Raw genomic sequence first — 24,748 nt, 5'->3', positions numbered from 1 at the left:
CAGAGATCTCCATCTTAATGCTAAGACCCAGCTACACTCAATGACCTGCAAGCTCCAGTGCTGGACACCCCATGCCAAACAATTAGCAAGGCAGGAACACAACCCCACCCAATAGCAGAGAGGCTGCCTAAAATCATAATAAGTTCACAGACACCCCAAAACACACCACCAGACATGGTCCTGCCCACCAGAAAGACAAGATCCAGCCTCATCCACCAGAACACAAGCACCAGGCCCCTCCACCAGGAAGCCTACACAACCCACTGAACCAACCTTACCCACTGGAGGCAGACACTAAAAACAACAGGAAGTATGAACCTGCAGCCTGTGAAAAGGAGACCCAAACACAGCAAGTAAACCAAAACGAGAAGACAGAGAAATAAGCAACAGATGAAGAAGCAAAGTAAAAACCCACCACACCAAACAAATGAAGAGAAAATAGGTAGTCTACTTGAAAAGTATTTCAGAATAATGAGAGTAAAGCTGATCCAAAATCGTGGAAGTAGAAAATACGAGAAACATTTAAAAGGCCCTAGAAGAACTAAACAGCAAACAAACAATGACAAACAACACAGTAAATGAAATTAAAAATTCACCAGAAGGAATCAATAGCAGAATAACTGAGGCAGAAGAATGGATAAGTGACCTGGAAGATAAAACAGTGGAAATAACTACCACAGAGCAGAATAAAGAAAAAAGAATGAAAACAATTGAGAGTCTCAGAGACCTCTGGGACAACATTAAACACACCAACATTCGAATTATAGGGGTCCCAAAAGAAGAAGAGAAAAATAAAGGGACTGAGAAAATATTTCAAGAGATTATACTTGAAAACCGCCCTAATATGGGAAAGGGAATAGTCAACCAAGTCCAGGAAGCACAGAGAGTCCCATACAGGATAAATCCAAGGAGAAACACACCAAGACACATATTAGTCAAACTATCAAAAATTAAATACAAATAAAAAATATTAAAAGCAGCAACAAAAAGCAACAAATAACATACAAGGGAATCCCCATAAGGTTAACAGCTGATCTTTCAGCAGAAACTCTGCAAGCCAAAAGGGACTGGCAAGACATATTTAAAGTAATGAAAGGGAAAAAGCTACAACCAAGATTACTCTACCAAGCAAGGATCTCATTCAGATTCGACAGAGAAATTAAAACGTTAACAGACAAGCAAAAGCTAAGAGAATTCAGCAGCACCAGACCAGCTCTACAACAAATGCTAAAGGAACTTCTCTAGGCAGGAAACACAGGAGAAGGAAAAGACCTACAATAACAAACCCAAAACAATTAAGAAAATGGTAACAGGAACATACATATCAATAATTACCTTAAATGTAAATGGATTAAATGCTCCAACCAAAAGACACAGATTGGCTGAAAGGATACAAAAACAGGACCCATATATATGCTGTCTAAAAGAGACCCACTTCAGACCTAGGGACACATACAGACTGAAAGTGAGGTGATGGAAAAGATATTCCATGCAAATGGAAATCAAAACAAAGCTGAAGTAGCAATTCTCGTATCAGACAAAATAGACTCTAAAATAAAGACTATTAAAAGAGACAAAGAAGGACACTACAGAATGATCAAGGGACCAATCCAAGAAGATATAACAATGGTAAATATTTATGCACCCAACATAGGAGCACCTCAATACATAAGGCGAATGCTAACAGCCATAAAAGGGGAAATCGACAGTAACACAATAAAAATAGGGGACTTTAACATCCCACTTTCACCAATGGACAGATCATCCAAAATGAAAATTAATAAGGAAACACAAGCTTTAAATGATACATTAAACACGATGGACTTAATTGATATTTACAGGACATTCTCAAGTGCTCATGGAACACTCCCCAGGATAGATCATATCTTGGGTCACAAATCAAGCCTTGGTAAATTTAAGAAAATTGAAATCATATCAAGTATATTTTCTGCCCACAACGCTATGAGACTAGATAGCAATTACAGGAAAAAAAACTGTAAAAAGTACAAACACATGGAGGCTAAACAATACACTACTAAATAACCAAGAGATCACTGAAGAAATCAAGGAGGAAATCAAAAAATACCTAGAGGGGCTTCCCTGGTGGCACACTGGCTAAGAATCTGCCTGCCACTGCAGGGGACACGGGTTCGAGCCCTGGTCCGGGAAGATTTCCACATGCTGCAGAGCAACTAAGCCCATGCACCACAACTACTGAGCCTATGCTCTAGAGCCCGCAACACACAACTACTGAAGCCCATGCACCTAGAGCCTGTGCTCTGCAACAAGAGAAGCCACCGCAATGAGAAGCCTGCACACTGCAACGACGAGTAGCCCCCACTCACTGCAACTTGAGAAAGCCCGCGCGCAGCAACAAAGACCCAACACAGCCAAAAAAAAAAAAAAAAAAAAAAAAAACCCTAGAAACAAATGACAATGAAAACACGACAACAAATGCAGCAAAAACAGTTCTAAGAGGGAAGTTTAGAGCAATACAATCTTACCTCAAGAAACATCTCAAATAAATAAACTAACCTAAAGCAATTAGAGAAAGAAGAATTTAAAAAAACACCAAAGTTAACAGAAGGAAAGAAATCATAAAGATCAGATCAGAAATAAATGAAAAAGAAACGGAAGAAACATTAGCAAAAATCAATAAAACTAAAAGCTGGTTCTTTGAGAAGATAAACAAAACTGATAAACCATTGTCCAGACTCATCAAGAAAAAAAGGGAGAAGACAAATCAACAGAATTAGAAGGGAAAAACGAAAAGTAACAACTGACACTGCCGAAATACAAAAGATCATGAGAGATTACTACAAGCAACTCTATGCCAGACAACCTGGAAGAAATAGACAAATTCTTAGAAAAGCACAACCTTCTGAGACTGAACCAGGAACAAACAGAAAATATAAACAGACCAATCACAAGCACTGGAATTGAAACTGTGATTAAAAATCTTCCAACAAACAAAAGCCCAGGACCAGATGGATTCACAGGCAAATTCTAGCAAACATTTAGAGAAGAGCTAACACCTATCCTTCCCAAACTCTTCCAAAATATATCAGAGGGAGGAACACTCCCAAACTCATTCTACGAGGGCATCATCACCCTGATACCAAAACCAGACAAAGATGTCACAAAAAAAGAAAACTACAGGCCAATATCACTGATGAATATAGATGCAAAAATCCTCAACAAAATACTAGGAAACAGAATCCATCAGCACATTAAAAGGATCATACAACATGATCAAGTGCGGTTTATCCCAGGAATGCAAGGATTCTTCAATATACGCAAATCAATCAGTGTGATACACCACATTAACAAACTGAACAATAAAAACCATATGATCATCTGAACAGATTCAGGAAAGGCTTTCAATAAAATTCAACACCCATCTGTGATAAAAACCCTCCAGAAAGTAGGCATAGAGGGAACTTACCTCAACATAATAAAGGCCATATATGACAAACCCACAGCCAACATTCTTCTCAGTGGTGAAAAACTGAAACCATTTCCACCAAAATCAGGAACAAGACAAGGTTGCCCACTCTCACCACTACTATTCAACATAGTTTTGGAAGTTTTAGCCACAGAAATTAGAGAAGAAAAAGAAATAAAAGGAATCCAAATCAGAAAAGAAGAAGTAAAGCTGTCACTGTTTGCTGATGACGTGATACTACACATAGAGAATCCTAAAGATACTACCAGAAAACTACTAGAACTAATAGGTGAATTTGGTAAAGTAGCAGGATACAAAATTAATGCACAGAAATCTCTGGCATTCCTATACACTAATGATGAGAAATCTGAAAGAGAAATTAAGGAAACACTCCCATTTACCACTGCAAGAAAAAGAATAAAATACCTAGGAATAAACGTACCTAAGGAGACAAAAGACCTGTATGCAGAAAACTATAGGACACTGATGAAAGAAATTAAAGATGATACAAACAGAGAGATATACCATGTTCTTGGATTGGAATAATCAACATTGTGAAAATGACTCTACTACCCAAAGCAATCTACAGATTCAATGCAATCCCTATCAAACTACCAATGGCATTTTTCACAGAACTAGAACAAAAAAATTCACAACTTGTATGGAAACACAAAAGACCCTGAATAGCCAAAGCAATCTTGAGAAAGAAAAACGGAGCTGGAGGAATCAGGGTCCCTGACCTCAGACTATACTACAAAGCTACAGTAATCAAGACAGTATGGTACTGGCACAAAAAAAGATCAATGTAACAGGATAGAAAGCCCAGAGATAAACCCTCGCACCTATGGTCAACTAATCTATGACAAAGGATGCAAGGATATACAATGGAGAAAAGACAGCCTCTTCAATAAGTGGTGCTGGGGAAACTGGACAGCTACATGTAAAAGAATGAAATTAGAACACTCCCTAACACAATACACAAAAATAAACTCAAAATGGATTAAAGACCTAAATGTAAGGCCAGACACTATAAAACTCTTAGAGGAAAACATAGGCAGAACACTCTATGACATAAATCACAGCAAGATCCTTTTTGACCCACCTCCTAGAGAAATGGAAATATAAACAAAAATAAACAAATGGGACCTAACGAAACTTAAAAGCTTTTGCACAGCCAAGGAAACTATAAACAAGATGAAAAGACAACCCTCAGAATGGGAGAAAATATTTGCAAATGAAGCAACTGACAAAGGATTAATCTCCAAAATATACAAGCAGCTCATGCAGCTCAATATCAGAAAAACAAACTACCCAATCCAAAACTGGGCAGAAGACCTAAATAGACATTTCTCCAAAGAAGATATACAGATTGCCAAGAAACATATGAAAGGATGCTCAACATCACTAATCATTAGAGAAATGCAAATCAAAACCACAATGAGGTATATTTATACAATCCAGTTGTAATCCTCACACCAGTCAGAATGGCCATCATCAAAAAATCTACAAACAATAAATGCTGGAGAGGGTGTGGAGAAAAGCGAACCCTCCTGCACTGTTGGTGGGAATGTAAAGTGATACACTCACTATGGAGGTTCCTTAAAAAACTAAAAATAGAACTACCATACGAGCCAGCAATCCCACTACTGGGCATATACCCTGAGAAAACCATAATTCAAAAAGAGTCATGTACTACAATGTTCATTGCAGCACTATTTACAATAGCCAGGTCATGGAAGCAACCTAAGTGTCCATCAACAGATGCATGGATAAAGAAGATGTGGCACATATATACAATGGAATATTACTCAGCCATAAAAAGAAACGAAATTGAGTTATTTGTAGTGAGGTGGACGGACCTAGAGTCTGTCATACAGAGTGAAGTAAGTCAGAAAGAGAAAGACAAATACCGTATGCTAACACATATATATGGAATATATATGGAATCTAACACATATATGATAACACATATAAATGGTTCTGAAGAACCTAGGGGCAGGACAGGAATAAAGACACAGACATAGAGAATGGACTTGCAGACACGGAGAGGGAAGGGTAAGCTTGGCCAAAGTGAGAGAGTGGCATTGACATGTATACACTACCAAATGTAAAAGAGATAGCTAGTGGGAAGTAGCCACATAGCACAGGGAGATCAGCTCCATGCTTTGTGGGGCACAGGCAGGGTGGGAGGGAGATGCAAGAGGGAGGGGATTTGGTGATATATGTATACATATAGCTGATTCACTTTGTTATACAGCAGAAACTAACACAACATTGTAAAGCAACTATACTCCAATAAAGATGTATTTAAAAAAAAGAAAAAGAAACACTAGGCACAGGACTGAAAAATGGAATTCATATGAAAGACTGTACTGAACAATGAATGCACAGGAGCCTTCATCTAAGCTGCTTCTATAATTAGGAAATAAGTGCCTACTTACTCTGGGGGAAAATGAGTATTCTTCTTTGGAAAAGTAAACCAGAACAACCTCTAGATTCTGACACTTGGAGGTTGCTCCAAGGAAAATGACAGCCTACCAAAGCACCTTTAGGTGAAGTCCACCAAGAGACAAGCAATCAACTTTTTAGTGTCTCAGAAAAGCAGGAAAAATTTTTATGTCCAAAGATAAAGTGCTACGAAAAATAAGAAGAAAAGAAAAAGCTCTTGGAAAATAAATATTGTAATAGAAATAAAGAATTCAGTAGAAGAACTGAAAATAAAGCTGAGGAAATCTCTCAGAAAACAGAACAGAAAATTAGACAAGCAATCCAAGAGTCTTCTATCCAACAGAATAGGGATCAGCAAACTTTTTCTTCAAAGGGCCAGACAGTAGATAGTTTAGGCTTTGCAGGCCATATGGTCTCTTGCTGCAACCAAACAACTCTGCTATTGTACTATGAAAGCAGCCAAAGACAGTACATAAACAAATGGGGCAGACAGCAGGCAAGATCTGGCCTGTGAGCTATAGTTTGCTGACCCTTGCAATATAAAGCCATGAGTTTTTAGATTGAAAGAGTCCAACACAAAGCACATCATATTATCAAAATTCAGAACACCAGGATAAACAGATCACAAAAGTTCCCAAAGACAGAATAAAATTGGTCTTATACAAAAAGGAAACTAGATGATATCTGCTTTTTTAAGAGCAACACTAAACTAGAAAGCCTAGAAAGCCTTCAATATTGAAAGAGAATTCTATACCTAATCAAAGTAGCAATCACATATGATGGGAGAATAAAGGTATTTATCAGACACATAATAAATTTAAAAATTACCTCTAAGGTACCCTTATTTGAAAGCTACTGAAAGATGTATTCCAACAAAATAATAGAGTAAGCCCAAAATAAGGAAGACATGATAGCCAGAAAAAACAGGAACCCCACACAGGAGGAGCTGAGGGAAGTCCTAGAACAACAGCTGTGCAACAAGCCTAGAAAGTCAGTCCAGATTGGAATTGGAGGAAGAAGGGCTTCAGGAGGGAGTCTTTAGGATCAAGAATGGAAGTGATTTATTTGAACATATGAAAAATATTGACAGCATGTGGCAGAGATGTGGAGCACTTTAAAAAAATTAACTAAAAATACACAAAAACCCAGGCAATATAAAAAAGTGAGAAAAGTATTAACTCCAAAGAAGCAAAAGGACAGCTAACATCATACTTAACACTAAAAAGAGGAAACCATTTCCTCTAAGGTCAGGAACAAGACAAGGATGTCCACTCTTGGCACTTTTATTCAACATAGTACTGGAAGTCCTAGCCACAGCAATCAGACAAGGAAAAGAAATAAAAGGAATCCAAACTGAAAGGGAAAAAGTAAAACTGTCACTATTTGCAGGTGACATGGTATTATACACAGAAAATCCTAAACACACCACCAGCAAACTACTAGAGCTCAATGAATTTGGTAAAGTTTCAGGATGCAAAATTAGTATACAGAAATCTGTTGCATTTCTATATACTAACAACAAACTATCAGAAAGAGAAATTAAGGAAACAATTCCACTCACCACTGCATCGAAAAGAATAAAACACCTAGGGATAAACCTACCTAAGGTGGTAAAAGATCTGTACTCGGAAAACTGTAAGATACTAATGAAAGAAACTGAAGATGATACAAACAGATGGAAAGATATACCACGTACATGGACTGGAAGAGTTAATATTGTTAAAATGACCATACTAGCCAAGGCAATCTACAGACTCAGTGCAATCCTTATCAAGATACCAAGGGCATTTTTTGCAGTACTAGACCCAATAATTTTAAAATTTGTATGGAAACACAGAAGACCCCAAATAGCCAAAACAATCCTGAGAAAGAACAGAGCTGGAGGAATCATGCTCCCTGACTTCGGGGTATACTCCAATGCTACAGTAATCAAAACAGTATGGTACTGGCACAAAAACAGACATTTAGATCAACGGAACAGAGAGACCAGAAATAAACCCACACACTCGTGGTCAATGAATCTACAACAATGGAGGCAAGAATATACAACAGAGAAAAACAGCCTCTTCAATCAACGGTGCTGGGAAAACTGGAACTACATGTAAAAGAAGGCCATCAAAACAGTCTCTAACACCATATACAGAAATAAACTTAAAATGGATTAAAGACCTAAATGTAAGACCAGAAACCATAAAACTCCTAGAAAAAAACATAGGCAGAACACTCTGACATAAATCGTAGCAATATTTTTTTTGGATGTGTCCCCTAAAGAAAAGGAAATAAAAGCAAAAATTTAAAAATGGGACCTAATTAAACTTAAAAGCTTTTGCACAGCAAAAGAAACCACTGGCAAAACGAAAAGACAACCTACTGAATGGGAGAAAATATTTGCTAATGATATGACCAATAAGGAGTTTATATCGAAAATATGATAAACAGCTCATACAATTCAACATCAAAAAACCCCCAAAGGGCTTCCCTGGTGGCGCAGTGGTTAGGAGTCCGCCTGCCGATGCAGGGGACACGGGTTCATGCCCCGGTCTGGGAAGATCCCACATGCCGCAGAGCGGCTAGGCCTGTGAGCCATGGCCGCTGAGCCTGCACATCCGGAGCCTGTGCTCCACAACGGGAGAGGCCACAACAGTGAGAGGCCCACGTACCAAAAAAAAAAAAAAAAAAAAACCCCAAACACCTCAATTAAGAAATGGGTGGAAGACCTAAATAGACATTTTTCCAAAGAAGACATACCGATGCCCAACAGGCACATGAAAAGATGCTAAACACTGTTAATCATCAGAGAAATGCAAATTAAAACTACAATGAGATATCATCTCACATCTGCCAGATGGCTATCATCAAAAAGACCACAAATAAATGCTGGTAAGGATGTAGGGAAAAGGGAACCCTCGTACACTATTAGTGGGAATGTAAATTAGCATGGTCACTGTGGAAAACTGTACAGCAGTTTCTCAAAAATCTAAAAATAAAACTACCATATTACCCAACAATTCCACTCCTGGGTATATGTCCAAAAAAATCCAAAAACACTAATTCAGAAAGATACATGCACCCCAATGTTCATATCAGCATTATTTACAATAGCCAAGATATGGAAGCAACCTAAGTGTCCATCAACTGATGAATGGATAAAGAAGATGTGGTGTATACACACACACACACACACACACACACACACACACTGGAATACTACTCAGCCATAAAAAAGAATGAAATTTTGCCATTTGCAACAACATGGATAGACGTAGAGGGTATAAGTGAAATAAGTCAAAAGACAGAGAAAGACAAATACTGTATGATATCACTTATACGTACAAACTAAAAAATAAAACAAACTAGTGAATATAACAAAAAGGAAACAGATTCACAGATATAGAGAACAAACTGATGGTTACCAGTGGAGAGAGGGAAAGGTGGTGGAGCAAGATAGGGGTAGGGGACTAAGAGGTACAAACTGTTATGTATAAAATAAATAAGCTACAAGGATAAATATATCCTTGTACAACACGAAATATAGCCAATATTTTATAATAACTATAAATGGAGTATAACCTTTAAAAATTGGGAATCACTATGTTGCACACCTATAAATCATATAGTATTGTACATCAACTATATCTCAGTTAAAAACAAAAAACACTAAACATATTTAAAAAGTCATTAGAGTGAAAGTGACATTTGAAAGGAAAAAAAGCAAAAGGCTGTAGTGTATGTCACTATTTGGCGTAGCAAGAAACAATACCTTTATAATCAAAATAATGAGATATTGATCACTAATTTAACCAGAAATTATAATATATATAATTATAATATATATATTAAATATAATATAATTATATATATTATAAATTATAATATAGATGGGGGGAAGGAATTAGGAGAGTAGGGTGGAAAGCTAGATCTGTGTCTCCTATAGCAAGAAGTGAAGAGACTATGCCTAAACCTGATTAATGAAGAAATACCAGTCTACACATGGTATTTAGGAATAAAGAGCTAAATACCAGGGCAAATGGCCAAAAGGATTAAAAGTAGTTTCCTAAAAGTAGGACTTAAAGATGGAGAAGGACAGGGTTCTATAAGGCTTTTAATTTTACTTGGATGTTAACTACGTAAATATATGACTTTTGAAAATTAACTTAAAATAATTAAAATTTATTACAAAGCCAAAAGCTAGCAAAAAATATTTGCACTGTATTACTGAAACAATCTTATAAACAGAAGACCAATATCTTAAAATTATAAGGAACTCTGACAAAAGACAACAACATAATATATGCAAGGGACATGAAAAGGCAATTAACACAAAAAACATTACTATCGGAAGACGAGGGGAAGATGGCGGAAGAGTAAGATGCGGAGATCACCTTCGTCCCCACAGATACACCAGAAATACATCTACACGTGGAATAATTCCTACAGAACACTTACTGAAAACTGGCAGAAGACCTCAGACCTCCCAAAAGGCAAGAAAGTACCCACGTACCTGGGTAGGGCAAAAGAAAAAAGAATAAACAGAGACTAAAGGATAGGGACGGGACCTGCACCAGTGGGAGGGAGCTGTGAAGGAGGAAAGGTTTCCACACACTAGAAGCCCCTTCGCGGGCAGAGACTGCGGTTGGGGGAGGGGGAAAACTTCTTCGGAGCTGCGGAGGAGAGCACAGCAACAGGGGTGCGGAGGGCAAGGTGGAGAGTTTCCCGCACGGAGGATCGGTGCCGACTGGCACTCACCAGGCTGAGGGGCTTGTCTGCTCACCCGCCGGGGCGGGCGGGGCTGGGAGCTGAGGCTCGGCCTTCGGTCGGAGCGCAGGGAGAAGACTGCGGTTCGCGGCGTGAACACAGCCTGCAGGGGGTTAGTGCACCAGGCAGCTGGGAGGGAGTCCGGGGAAAAGTCTGGAGCTGCCGAAGAGGCAAGAGACTTTTTCTTCCCTCTTTGTTTCCTGGTGAGCGAGGAGAGGGGATTAAGAGCACTGCTTAGAGGAGCTCCAGGGACGGGCACGAGCCGCGGCTAAAAGCGCGGACCCCAGAGACAGGCATGAGACGCTAAGGCTGCTGCTGCCGCCACCAAGAACCCTATGTGCGAGCACAGGTCACTATCCACACCCCCCTTCCAGGGAGCCTGTGCAGCCCGCCACTGCCAGGGTCCCGGGATCCAGGGACAACTTCCCCGGGAGAACGCATGGCGCGCCTCAGGCTGGTGCAACGTCATGCTGGCCTCTGCCGCCGCAGGCTCGCGCCGCACTTGGTACCCCTCCCTCCCCCGGGCCTGAGTGAGCCAGAGTCCCCGAAGCAGCTGCTCCTTTAACCCCGTCCTGTCTGAGCGAAGAACAGACGGCCTCCGGCGACCTACACGCAGAGGCGGGGCCAAATCCAAAGCTGAGCCCCAGAAGCTGTTAGAACAAAGGAGGGAAAGGGAAATCCCTCCCAGCAGCCTCAGAAGCAGCGGATTAAACCTCCACGATCAACTTGATGTACCCTGCATCTGTGCAATACATGAATAGACAACAAATCATCCCAAATTGAGGAGGTGGACTTTGAGAGCAAGATTTATGATTTTTTTCCCCTTTTCCTCTTTTTGTGACTGTGTATGTGTATACTTCTGTGTGAGATTTTGTCTGTATAGCTTTGCTTCCACCATTTGTCGTAGAGTTCTATCCATCTGTTGTGTTTTTTCTTTTTTTAAAAAACAATTATTTTCTTAACAATTATTTTTTATTTTAATAACTTTATTTTATTTTATCTTCTTTCTCTCTTTCTTTCCTTCCTTCCCTCCTTCCTTCCGCCTTTTTTTCTTCCTTTCTTCCTTCCTTCCTTTCTTCCTTCCTTTCTTTCTTTTTCTCCCTTTTATTCTGAGCCATGTGGATGAAAGGCTCTTGGTGCTGCAGCCAGGAGTCAGTGCTGTGCCTCTGAGGTGGGAGAGCCAACTTCAGGACACTGATCCACAAGAGACCTCCCAGCTCCACATAATATCAAACGGCAAATATCTTCCAGAGATCTCCATCTCAACACCAGCAACCAGCTTCACTCAACAACCAGCAAGCAACAGTGCTGGACATCCTATGCCAAACAACTAGCAAGACAGGAACACAACCACACCCATTAGCAGAGAGGCTGCCTAAAATCAAAGTAAGTTCACAGACACCCAAAAACACACCACCAGACGTGGACCTGCCCACCAGAAAGACAAGATCCAGCCTCATTTACGAGAACACAGGCACTAGTCTCCTCCACCAGAAAGCCTACACAACCCACTGAACCAACTTTAGCCACTGGGGACAGACACCAAAAACAAAGGGAACTAAAAACCTGCAGCCTGCAAAAAGGAGACCCCAAACACAGTAAGATAAGCAAAATGAGAAGACAGAAAAACACACAGGAGATGAAGGAGCAAGATAAAAACCCACCAGACCTAACAAATGAAGAGGAAATTGGCAGTCTACCGGAAAAAGAATTCAGAATGATATTAAAGATGATCCAAAATCTTGGAAATAGAATAGACAAAATGCAAGAAACATTTAACAAGGACCTAGAAGAACTAAAGATGAAACAAACAATGATGAACAACACAATAAATGAAATTAAAAATACTCTAGATGGGATCAATAGCAGAATAACTGAGGCAGAAGAACGGATAAGTGACCTGGAAGATAAAATAGTGGAAATAATTACTGCAGAGCAGAATAAAGAAAAAAGGATGAAAAGAACAGAGGACAGTCTCAGAGACCTCTGGGACAACATTAAACGCACCAACGTTTGACTTACAGGGGTTCCAGAAGAAGAGAAAAAGAAAGCGACTGAGAAAATATTTGAAGAGATTATAGTTGAAAACTTCCCTAATATAGGAAAGGAAATAGTTAATCAAGTCCAGGAAGCACAGAGAGTCCCATACAGGATAAATCCAAGGAGAAACATGCCAAGACACATATTAATCAAACTATCAAAAATTAAACACAAAGAAAACATAGTAAAGCAGCAAGGGAAAAACAACAAATAACACACAAGGGAATCCCCAGAAGGTTAACAGCTGATTTCTCAGCAGAAACTCTGCAAGCCAGAAGGGACTGGCAGGACATATTTAAAGTGATGAAGGAGAAAAACCTGCAACCAAGATTACTCTACCCATCAAGGATCTCATTCAGATTTGATGGAGAAATTAAAACCTTTACAGACAAGCAAAAGCTGAGAGAGTTCAGCACCACCAAACCTGCTTTACAACAAATGCTAAAGGAACTTCTCTAGGCAAAAAACACAAGAGAAGGAAAAGACATACAATAACAAGCCCAAAACAATTAAGAAAATGGGAATAGGAATATACATATCAATAATTACCTTAAATGTAAATGGACTAAATGCTCCCACCAAAAGACACAGATTGGCTGAATGGATACAAAAACAAGACCCATATATATGCTGTCTACAAGAACCCACTTCAGACCTAGAGACACATACAGACTGAAAGTAAGGGGATGGAAAAAGATATTTCATGCAAATGGAAACCAAAAGAAAGCTGGAGTAGCAATTCTCATACGAGACAAAATAGACTTTAAAATAAAGACTATTAGAAGAGACAAAGAAGGACACTACATAATGATCAAGGGATCGATCCAAGAAGAAGATATAACAATTGTAAATATTTATGCACCCAACATAGGAGCACCTCAATACATAAGGCAAATACTAACAGCCATAAAAGGGGAAATCGACAGTAACACATTCATAGTAGGGGACTTTAACACCCCACTTTCACCAATGGACAGATCATCCAAAATGAAAATAAATAAGTAAACACAAGCTTTCAATGATACATTAAACAAGATGGACTTAATTGATATTTATAGGACATTCCATCCAAAAACAACAGAATACACATTTTTCTCAAGTGCTCATGGAACATTCTCCAGGATAGATCATATCTGGGGTCAAAAAGCAAGCCTTGGTAAATTTAAGAAAATTGGAATTGTATCAAGTATCTTTTCCGAGCACAACACTATGAGACTAGATATCAATTACAGGAAAAGATCTGTAAAAAATACAAACACATGGAGGCTAAACAATACACTACTTAATAACGAAGTGATCACTGAAGAAATCAAAGAGGAAATCAAAAAATACCTAGAAACAAATGACAATGGAGACACGACGACCCAAAACCTATGGGATGCAGCAAAAGCAGTTCTAAGAGGTAAGTTTATAGCAATACAATCCTACCTTAAGAAACAGGAAACATCTAGAATAAACAACCTAAACTTGCACCTAAAGCAATTAGAGAAAGAAGAACAAAAAAACCCCCAAAGTTAGCAGAAGGAAAGAAATCATAAAAATCAGATCAGAAATAAATGAAAAAGAAATGAAGGAAACTATAGCAAAGATCAATAAAACTAAAAGCTGGTTCTTTGAGAAGATAAACAAAATTCATAAACCATTAGCCAGACTTATCAAGAAAAACAGGGAGAAGACTCAAATCAATAGAATTAGAAATCAAAAAGGAGAAGTAACAACTGACACTGCAGAAATACAAAAGATCATGAGAGATTACAGTAAGCAACTCTATGCCAATAAAATGGACAACCTGGAAGAAATAGACAAATTCTTAGAAATGCACAACCTGCCAAGATTGAATCAGGAAGAAATAGAAAATATGAACAGACCAATCACAAGCACTGAAATTGAAACTGTGATTAAAAATCTTCCAACAAACAAAAGCCAGGACCAGATGGATTCACAGGCGAATTCTATCAAACATTTAGAGAAGAGCTAACACCTATCCTTCTCAAACTCTTCCAAAATATAGCAGAGGGAGGAACACTTCCAAACTCTTTCTACAAGGCCACCATCACCCTGATACCAAAATCAACAAGGATGTCACAAAGAAAGAAAACTACAGGCCAATATTACTGATGAACATAGATGCAAAAATCCTCAACAAAATACTAGCAAACAGAATCCAACAGCACCTTAAAAGGATCATACACCATGATCAAGTGGGGTTTATTCCAGGAATGCAAGGATTCTTCAATATACGCAAATCAATCAACGTGATACACCATATTAACAAACTGAAGAATAAAAACCATATGATCATCTCAATAGATGCAGAGAAAGCTTTCGAAAAAATTCAACACCCATTTATGATAAAAACCCTGCAGAAAGTAGGCATAGAGGGAACTTTCCTCAACATAATGAAGGCCATATATGACAAACCCACAGCCAACATCGTCCTCAATGGTGAAAAACTGAAAGCATTTCCACTAAGATCAGGAAAAAGACAAGGTTGCCCACTCTCACCACTCTTATTCAACATAGTTTTGGAAGTATTAGCCACAGCAATCAGAGAAGAAAAGGAAATAAAAGGAATCCAAATCGGAAAAGAAGAAGTAAAGCTGTCACTGTTTGCAGATGACATGATACTATACATAGAGAATCCTAAGGATGCTACCAGAAAACTACTAGAGCTAATCAATGAATTTGGTAGAGTAGCAGGATACAAAATTAATGCACAGAAATTTCTGGCATTCCTATGCACTAATGATGAAAAATCTGAAAGTGAAATCAAGAAAACACTCCCATTTACCATTGCAACAAAAAGAATAAAATATCTAGGAATAAACCTACCTAAGGAGACAAGAGACCTGTATGCAGAAAATTATAAGACACTGATGAAAGAAATTAAAGATGATACAAATAGATAGAGAGATATACCATGTTCTTGGATTGGAAGAATCAACATTGTGAAAAGGACTCTACTACCCAAAGCAATCTACAGATTCAACGCAATCCCTATCAAACTACCACTGGCATTTCTTACAGAACTAGAACAAAAAATTTCACAATTTGTATGGTAACACAAAAGGCCCCGAACAGCCAAAGCAATCTTGAGAACGAAAAATGGAGCTGGAGGAATAAGGCTCCCTGACTTCAGACTATACTACAAAGCTACAGTAATCAAGACACTATGGTACTGGCACAAAAACAGAAATATACATCAATGGAACTGGATAGGAAGCCCAGAGATAAACCCACGCACATATGGTCACTTTATCTTAGATAAAGGAGGCAGGAATGTACAGTGGAGAAAGGACAGCCTCTTCAATAAGTGGTATTGGGAAAACTGGACAGCTACATGTAAAAGTATGAGATTAGATCACTCCCTAACACCATACACAAAAATAAGCTCAAAATGGATTAAAGACCTAAAGGTAAGGCCAGAAAGTATCAAACTCTTAGAGGAAAACATAGGCAGAACACTCTATGACATAAATCACAGCAAGATCCTTTTTGATCCACCTCCTAGAGAAATGGAAATAAAAACAAAAATAAACAAATGGGACCTAATGAAACTTAAAAGCTTTTGCACAGCAAAGGAAACCATAAACAAGACAAAAAGGCAACCCTCAGAATGGGAGAAAATATTTGCAAATGAAGCAACTGACAAAGGATTAATCTCCAAAATTTATAAGCAGCTTATGCAGCTCAATATCAAAAAAACAAACAACCCCATCCAAAAATGGGCAGAAGACCTAAATAGACATTTCTCCAAAAATGATATACAGACTGCCAACAAACACATGAAAGAATCCTCAACGTCATTAATTGTTAGAGAAATGCAAATCAAAACTACAATGAGATACCATCTCACACTAGTCAGAATGACCATCATCAAAAAATCTAGAAACAATAAATGCTGGAGTGGGTGTGGAGAAAAGCGAACCCTCTTGCACTGTTGGTGGGAATGTGAATTGGTACAGCCACTATGGAGAACAGTATGGAGGTTCCTTAAAAAACTACAAATAGGGGCTTCCCTGGTGGCACAGTTGTTGAGAGTCCGCCTGCCATTGCAGAGGACGCGTGTTCGTGCTCCAGTCCCGGAAGATCCCACATGCCGCGGAGCGGCTGGGCCCGTGAGCCATGACCGCTGAGCCTGCACGTCCGGAGCCTGTGCTCCGCAACGGGAGAGGCCACAGCAGTGAGAGGCCCGCATACCGCAACAACAACAACAACAACAACAACAACAAAAACTACTAATAGAACTACCATATGACCCAGCAATCCCACTACTGGGCATATACCCTGAGAAAACCATAATTCAAAAAGAGTCATGTACCAAAATATTCATTGCAGCTCTATTTACAATAGCCCGGAGATGGAAACAACCTAAGTGTCCATCATCAGATGAATGGATAAAGAAGATGTGGCACATACATACAATGGAATATTACTTAGCCATAAAAAGAAACGAAATTGAGCTATTTGTAATGAGGTGGATAGACCTAGAGTCTGTCATACAGAGTGAAGTAAGTCACAAAGAGAAAGACAAATACCTTATGATAACAGATATATATGGAATTTAAGAAAAAAAATGTCATGAAGAACTTAGGGGTAAGACAGGAATAAAGACACAGACCTACTAGAGAATGGACTTGAGGATATGGGGAGGGGGAAGGGTAAGCTGTGACAAAGCGAGAGAGTGGCATATATACACTACCAAATGTAAAATAGATAGCTAGTAGGAAGCAGTCGCATAGCACAGGGAGATCAGCTTGGTGCTTTGTGACCACCTAGAGGGGTGGGATAGGGAGGGTGGGAGCAAGGGAGACACAAGAGGGAAGAGATATGGGAACATATGTATATGTATAACTGATTCAGCTTGTTATAAAGCAGAAACGAACACACCATTGTAAAGCAATTATACTCCAATAAAGAATTTAAAAAAAACCATTACTATCCAAGGTACATATAAAAAGCTTCCACCCTTCAAAGCAATAAAAGAAAAAATCCAGATTAAAACGACAAAGCAGTGTTATTTTAACCTACTAATTAGCAAAAATTTGAGGAATGAGTAATACTAGTGTTGTAAAATGCATTCATTGTGAAAGTGTAAGTTGATGTATCATTTCTGGAGAAAATTTTGGTGATATGAATCAAAATCTTAAAAATATGTATGACATCTGATTCAATAATTCTTGCTAAAAATGTATCCTTAAGGAAATAGTTACAAATACATATAACATATAAAAGGATTCAGCTACAAGGGTATATATTCCAGCAAAATTTTCTTAAGACTGTCTTTTCATACTGTTTTACCTGAAACAATAAAATAGCCTTACCTGAACTGTACGTCCTGCATTGATATGCTCTTCATGCAACTTGTCCCAGATTCTGCACCTCTGATACTATATGAAAGAAAGGTGAAAGGTACTGAATTTTTTTTTATCACTAAGTGATTATTCCCAATTTACCTCAAAAATCCCCACTCACCCACCCAAAGTTAAACATACCAGCTAAAAAATTTACTGACTTAGTAGTGGAAATTAACTGTCCAAAGTCCATACAATAGGAAGTTTTCAAAAACATTACACACAAAATTCTGGTAAATGGTAAAAACAAACAAAACCCACTAAATACTCTTTATTTTACTGAAAAAGAGTATGTATTTTGTCTATAATGCACACTCTTTGGAGGTGAAAAAAATGAGAATGTAAAAGAGTGTGAAAAATGAAAAGATTAACAGCATTCATCAGATATTGTTACTATATATGAAGACTTTGAAATGTCTGTTAATGATAGAGTCAAGTATTGAAAACTAAAATCTGATCTGAGAAAAAGTAACATGGATACTGCAGACTAGAAAGTATATAAAAATGAGAATGAACATTTAATATATATGTCTTAATTTTTACCAAGGTAATGTTTAGTTTCCAGAGTTCATCCAAGAAACTTAACGAGCGTGATAATGGAAAACTTTTCATTTGACAGGAAAATGTGATAACATTATGACGGAATACTTGTATAAAATATAAACAACACCAAATGTCACACATTATTTTTGGTTGAAATAAAAAACCCAAATAATTAAGATGTTGGCAGATGTGAATAATGACATTAAACACATTTTTGGTATAACCCACACACACACACTACTCTGAAAGCACAGGAACATGAAAATGCCCCATATACACATAGAAGGAAAAATAGATTATAAAAGTAGAGCACTAAAATTTTTTCTAGGGTATTTTTATATTCCCTATTCTGCATATTTTTTAAATTTGGTAGTGAATAATGCAGCAAAAAAATCTTTTGATACTCCTGAATTTTTGTTTTTTATATCATCTAAGAACTAAACAATAGCCATTAAGCTTAAAAATAACTAGACTATGGAGAACAATATGGAGGTTCCTTAAAAAACTAAAAATAGAACTACCATATGACTGAGCAATCCCACTACTGGGCATACACCCTGAGAAAACCATAGTTCAGAAAGACACATGCACCCCAATGTTCACTGCAGCACTATTTACAATAGCCAGGACATGGAAGCAACCTAAGTGTCCATCAACAGATGAATGGATAAAGAAGATGTGGTACATATATACAATGGAATATTACTCAGCCATAAAAAGGAATGAAATTGGGTCATTTGTAGAGATGTAGATGGACAGAGAGACTACATCTACAGAGTGAAATAAGCCAGAAAGAGAAAAACAAACATTGTATATTAATGCATATATGTGGAATCTAGAAAAATGGTATAAATGATCTTATTTGCAAAGCAGAAATAGAGACACAGATGTACAGGACAAACACATGGACACCAAGGGGGAAGGAGGGTGGGATGAATTAGAAGATTGGAATTGACATATATACGCTATTGAAACTATGTATAAAACAAATAACTAGTGAAAACCTATTGTATAGCACAAGGAACTCTACTCAGTGCTCTGTGTGGTGACCTAAACGGGAAGGAAATCAAAAAAGAGCAGATATATGTGTACGTATAGCTGATTCACTTTGCTGTACAGTAGAAACTGACACAACATTGTAAAGCAACTATACCCCAATAAAAATTTAAAAATAGACTATATTGAGAATATATTTACCAAACATAAACTTAAAACCACTACGCAATCAAATAAATTTAAAACCACTATCAATCTACTTTTGCTTCTAAGAAAAATTTAATTGATGCCATCAGACCCAGTATAAATGCTCCTTTAATGTTATGATATTAACAAAAAGAATGTAAGCCAAAGATACATGTCTGAAAATAAGCCACTTTAAAATTTATTACTTAATACTAATCTGTCATGTTATTTTAAGAAAAATAATGTTAAGGAAACAGTTGAAAATCCAGAGAGGTCAGGGTTGCAAGAATCGTGGAGCAGAGTATCAGAGAGGAAAAAGCTGCATGTGAGGAGATAACTGAAATGAGAGCACTATACTGAGACAGAGTTCCAGAGATCCACAGGGTTTTCCTTTTGAGTCTTCAGCTGAGTACAGATCAGTACATGCACATAAGCAAACTACCTGAAGTCAGAAAAAGAACCACTGGAAAAGAGCAGGTAGACTAATCCTCCAAAATCACACAAGGCCAGAAACAGTTCATGTGACCACAAGTCAGACTGGAAAAATCTCTCAACACACTAGACATCAGGTGGAGTACTCCAAAGCACTGTCCTACATGGGGAAAAATTAGGCCTGGAATAAAGGCTATTCTGATCCTATGCAAGTTTAAAAGAGCCTCAAAAGGATCAAACTGTTCCCAAATAACTTAAATGTGTCTCAGAATAAATAAAGCTCAAAAGTACTCAAAGTAATGTAAAAATATTCAGTATCCAACAAGTTCAGAATGTCTGGCATCCAATAAACAATTACCATGCATGCAAAAAAGCAGGAAAATATGATCTGCAATGAGAAAAACCAATCAATAGAAACAGATTCAGATACGATAGAGATAATGGAATTAATAGACAAGGATATTAAAAATTATTATGATATATTCCATGTTGTTAAGAAAGAAAAAAACATGAGCATATTGAGATATGGAAGATATTTTTAAAAATTCAATTCCTAGGGGCTTCCCTGGTGGCGCAGTGGTTGAGAGTCCGCCTGCCAATACAGGGGACACGGGTTCGTGCCCCGGTCCAGGAGGATCCCACATGCTGTGGAGCGGCTGGGCCCGTGAGCCATGGCCACTGAGCCTGCGCGTCCAGAGCCTGTGCTCCGCAACGGGAGAGACCACAACAGTGACAGGCCCACGTACCGCAAAAAAAAAAAAAAAAAAAAAAATTCAATTCCTAAATTTAAAAAAGGTATCTGAAATGAAAAATGTAATGGATGGGTTTAATTGAAGGTAAGACAATGCAAAGAAAAGAATAGTAAATTTAAAGATATAAAGTAGAATCAATCCAAAATGAAACACAGAGAGAGAAAAAAAGATGGACAATAAATGAACAGAGTATCAGTGAGTCGCAGGCCAACTGAAAGCAACATTTTATGTATGCAATTGGGTTCCTTGAAGGAGAGAAAAAAATTCTGAAAAACTAATGAGACAATGACTGAGATGGTGGAGGAGGAAGACCCTGAGCTCACCTCTTCCCATAGGTGCACCAAAATTACAACTAATTTCAGAGCAATTATGGATGAGAATGACTTAACGACTAGCAGAAGAGATTTTCCACAACTAAAGATATAAAGGAACCATACAGTTTATGGTCAAAAGGTGCAAACTTCCAGTCATAAGATAAATAAGTACTAGGGATGTAATGTATGCCATGATTAATATATATAATTAACACTGCTGTATGTTATATATGAAAGTTGTTAAGAAAGTAAATCCTAATTTAAATCTCATGACAAAAGAAAAAAATGTTTTTCTTTTATTTTGTATCTATATGAGATGATGGACCTTCACTATTTATTGTGATCATCATTTCATGATGTATGTAAGTCAAATCATTATACTGTACACCTTAAACTTACACAGTGCTGTTTGTCAGTTATATCCCAGTAAGCGAGAAAAAAAAAGAAAAATGAGTGGCCAAAGTTTTTCCAAATCTGGTAAAAATTATAAACCCACAGATCCAAGAAACTCAAGGAATACCATAAATAAGAAAAATGAACAAAACTAAACTAATGCACATCATAATAAAATTACTTACAATAAGTGATAGAAAAATCTTAAAAACAGCAAGAGGAAAAAAAGATATGTGAAGTACAGAGCAACACAGATAAGAATGACAGAAGACTTCTTGTGAGAAACAATGCAAGCCAGAAAACACCAGAGCAACATCTTGAAAGTACTGAAACAATCTAAAACTCAACCTAGAATTCTATACACAGGGAAAATATTTTTTAAAAGTGAAGGCAAAATAAACATTTTTTTTTTCAAACACAAAAATGCAAGCAGAATTCAATACCAGCAAACCTGTACTACAAGAATGTTAAAGGAAGTCCTTCAGGTTGATGGGAAAATGATACCAGACAGAAACCTGGTTCTACAAAAAAGTGACAGCACTGAAAAATGGTAAATATACAGATAAATATAAGATATACTTTTTATTATTTTAAAAATCTCTTTGAAAGATAACACTGTTTAAAACAAAAATTACATTACATAGAAGTAAAATATATTACAATAATGCTACAAAGACCCTGAGAGAGGAAATTGAAGTGTGCTGTTATAAGGCTATTTATTTATTTATGACTGCGTTAGGTCTTTGTTGCTGCATGCGGGCTTTCTCTAGTTGAGGTGAGTGGGGGCTACTCTTCTTTGCAGTGCACAGGCTTCTCATTGCGGTGGCTTCTCTTGTTGCAGAGCATGGGCTCCAGGCGTGTGGGCTTTGGTAGTTGTGGCGCGTGGGCTCCGTAGTTGTGGCTCATGGGCTCTAGAGCATAGGCTCAGTAGTTGTGGCACATGGGCTTAGCTGCTCCGCGGCATGTGGGATCTTCCCGGACCAGGGCTCAAACCCGTGTCCCCTGCATTGGCAGGCGGATTCTTAACCACTGAGCCACCAGGGAAGTCCAAGATTCTTATAATATACGTGAAGTGATATATATATATATATGTATATATGAAAACACATTACTTGAAGGTAGACTGTCATAAGTTAAAGATGAATACTCTGAACTGTAAACCATTAAAAATAAAAATACAAAGAGGTATAATTAATAAGCCAACAAAAGAAAAAATGGAATCTTAAAAAATATGCAATTAATCCAAAAGGGAGTAAAAGATGAGAAAAGGGGACAAAGAATAGATGGGACAAACAGACAAAAAGAGCAAGATGGTAGATTTAAAGACAACCATTTGATAAACATCTGTTCATTATAAAAATTCTCAGCAAACTTAAAAAAGAAGTTAACATTAGAGGCATCTACAAAAACCCTACAGTCAACATCATGCTTAGTGGTGAAAGACCATTCCCTAATACTGGGAACAAGGTAAGGATGTCTGATCTTGCCATTCCTATTCAATATTGCACTGGAGGCCCTAGTCAGCACAATAAGTTAAGAAAGGAAGTGAGGGAAGAAAGGAAAGGAGGGAAGGAGGGAAGGAAAGGAGGGAGGAGGGGAAGGGAAAGAGAAGAAACAAAAGAAAGAGAGGAAAGAAAGAAAGAAGGAGAGGAAGGAAGGAAGGAAGTGGGCAGACAGGCAAAGACTGGAAAGGAAGAAATAAAACAGTCTGTCTTCACATGATTGTCTACAAAGAAAATAACAAAGAGTAGATTCAAAGAGACTGAAAAGCAATGACGGGGAGATTATCTGTCAAGAGATTGGGTAAAATAGCTCGTCTTTGCCAAGGGCTTCTCCTTCGGGCTTCTCTCTACAGGGTTTTTAAAGGTAATGGCAGCTTTGCAAGGAAATATTTTCTAGATGATGTTGGATTTATACTTTTCTTTTATCTTCACAGAGTAGGCAGAAGGATTTGTCTCAGCACTACTTGCTCTTGAGTGGCTTCCAGGCCATTAAGCTCTGCCCCAACATTTCAAGGTAGGTGGAACTCAGAATGACATCCCCAAAGTGCATTGGATTCTGCTCTTTCCTCCACTGGATGCTGAAACTTCTGATAAATACCTTTAATTGCTATGAATAAACAGGATCAAGAAAGAGGAAAAACAACTACAGAAAAAATTCATAGATACTGTTTTTCAGTCATTTCAGAAAGACATATTGTCTCACTACATGCATTCATGTTGTTCTTCATTGACATGTTACGGCCCCATGGTCTACCAGTGGCGCCATGGTTTTCCTCTGGCACAGGCATAAACAGAGAATCCAACATTCACAGAAACAGCCTTTCCCCTAGACTTTCCCATGAGACAAAAGCACATCCTTATCCTGGTGAGACAAAAGCCATGTTCACCATTCTCATCCTGGTGAATACGTTGTCTCCTTTTACCCACTCTTCTATTTTATCTTTTTGGATAACCCTGATTATAAACCCACACCATGGTGTGATGAACACCTCTGCACAGGTGTTTTCAGGCTTCCAACATTCATCCCTTTGTGCTCTTTGGCAGTGACACCCAGGTCTCAGTTTTGCTTTGCCTGCTGGGCAAAGAGAACAAATATTTTGAGAGTGGTTCCTGGACTAAAAGCTCTCTCTAGAACACCCCACCATTTATTTAATCAACTTTATATACTTGTAGCCTCACATTTTATGTCATTTCATCTTCCAGAATATTTTGATTCAAAATTGAATAACAATAATAATTCTGCTTCATATTGCTTAGAGTATACAAACATGAAAGCTACTCATAATTATTAAAAATAATTTTCTAAAATTATATAATGTTATTCACTAGAGGTTCAGGGAAGTTGATGATGATATAACATAGAGAACATTCAGAATTTAGGAGTTTAAGGTATAAAAGCACTTTAATTTAAACTTTATGCTGACACTTAAAAGATTTATTTGAATTTACAAAGCATAGTAGGGAAAAAAGAGGTTTCAATTGGAGAGAAAAAGACCTGGGAATACTCTGAGGTGTAAAGTCACATGTGGAATCCAAAGGACTGAAGTAAGATCAATGTGTTTGTGGTATAATGTATGATGGGAAGAGT

At 37.8% G+C, this 24,748-nt stretch overlaps 1 protein-coding gene and 1 pseudogene across 5 annotated transcripts in view; one reads left to right on the top strand and one right to left on the bottom strand.

Annotated features, from left to right (window-relative positions):
* Window positions 1-24,748, bottom strand: part of STX17 (syntaxin 17) — a 95,959-nt gene that overhangs the window by 56,730 nt on the left and 14,481 nt on the right. For 4 of the 5 annotated variants that reach the window (XM_089913465.1, XM_022600226.3, XM_022600227.3 and 1 more), the window contains one exon: window positions 18,013-18,078. The exons of the other annotated variant lie outside the window; for it this stretch is intronic. Coding sequence is in view for 3 of the 4 variants with exons in the window: in XM_022600226.3 (XP_022455934.1) it covers window positions 18,013-18,078 (66 nt within the window). In the remaining variant the exon portion in view is untranslated. The remainder of the gene's footprint in view (window positions 1-18,012; window positions 18,079-24,748) is intronic. 5 annotated transcript variants of the gene reach the window in all.
* Window positions 15,763-24,207, top strand: LOC149749005 (vomeronasal type-1 receptor 1-like; annotated as a pseudogene).

This window comes from Delphinapterus leucas, chromosome 6 (genome assembly GCF_059928025.1).
Source record: "Delphinapterus leucas isolate spDelLeu-1000000601 "Yukka" chromosome 6, BTC_Dleu_Yukka2, whole genome shotgun sequence".
NCBI lineage: Eukaryota > Metazoa > Chordata > Mammalia > Artiodactyla > Monodontidae > Delphinapterus > Delphinapterus leucas.
This window is presented reverse-complemented; position numbering and strand designations above follow the sequence as displayed.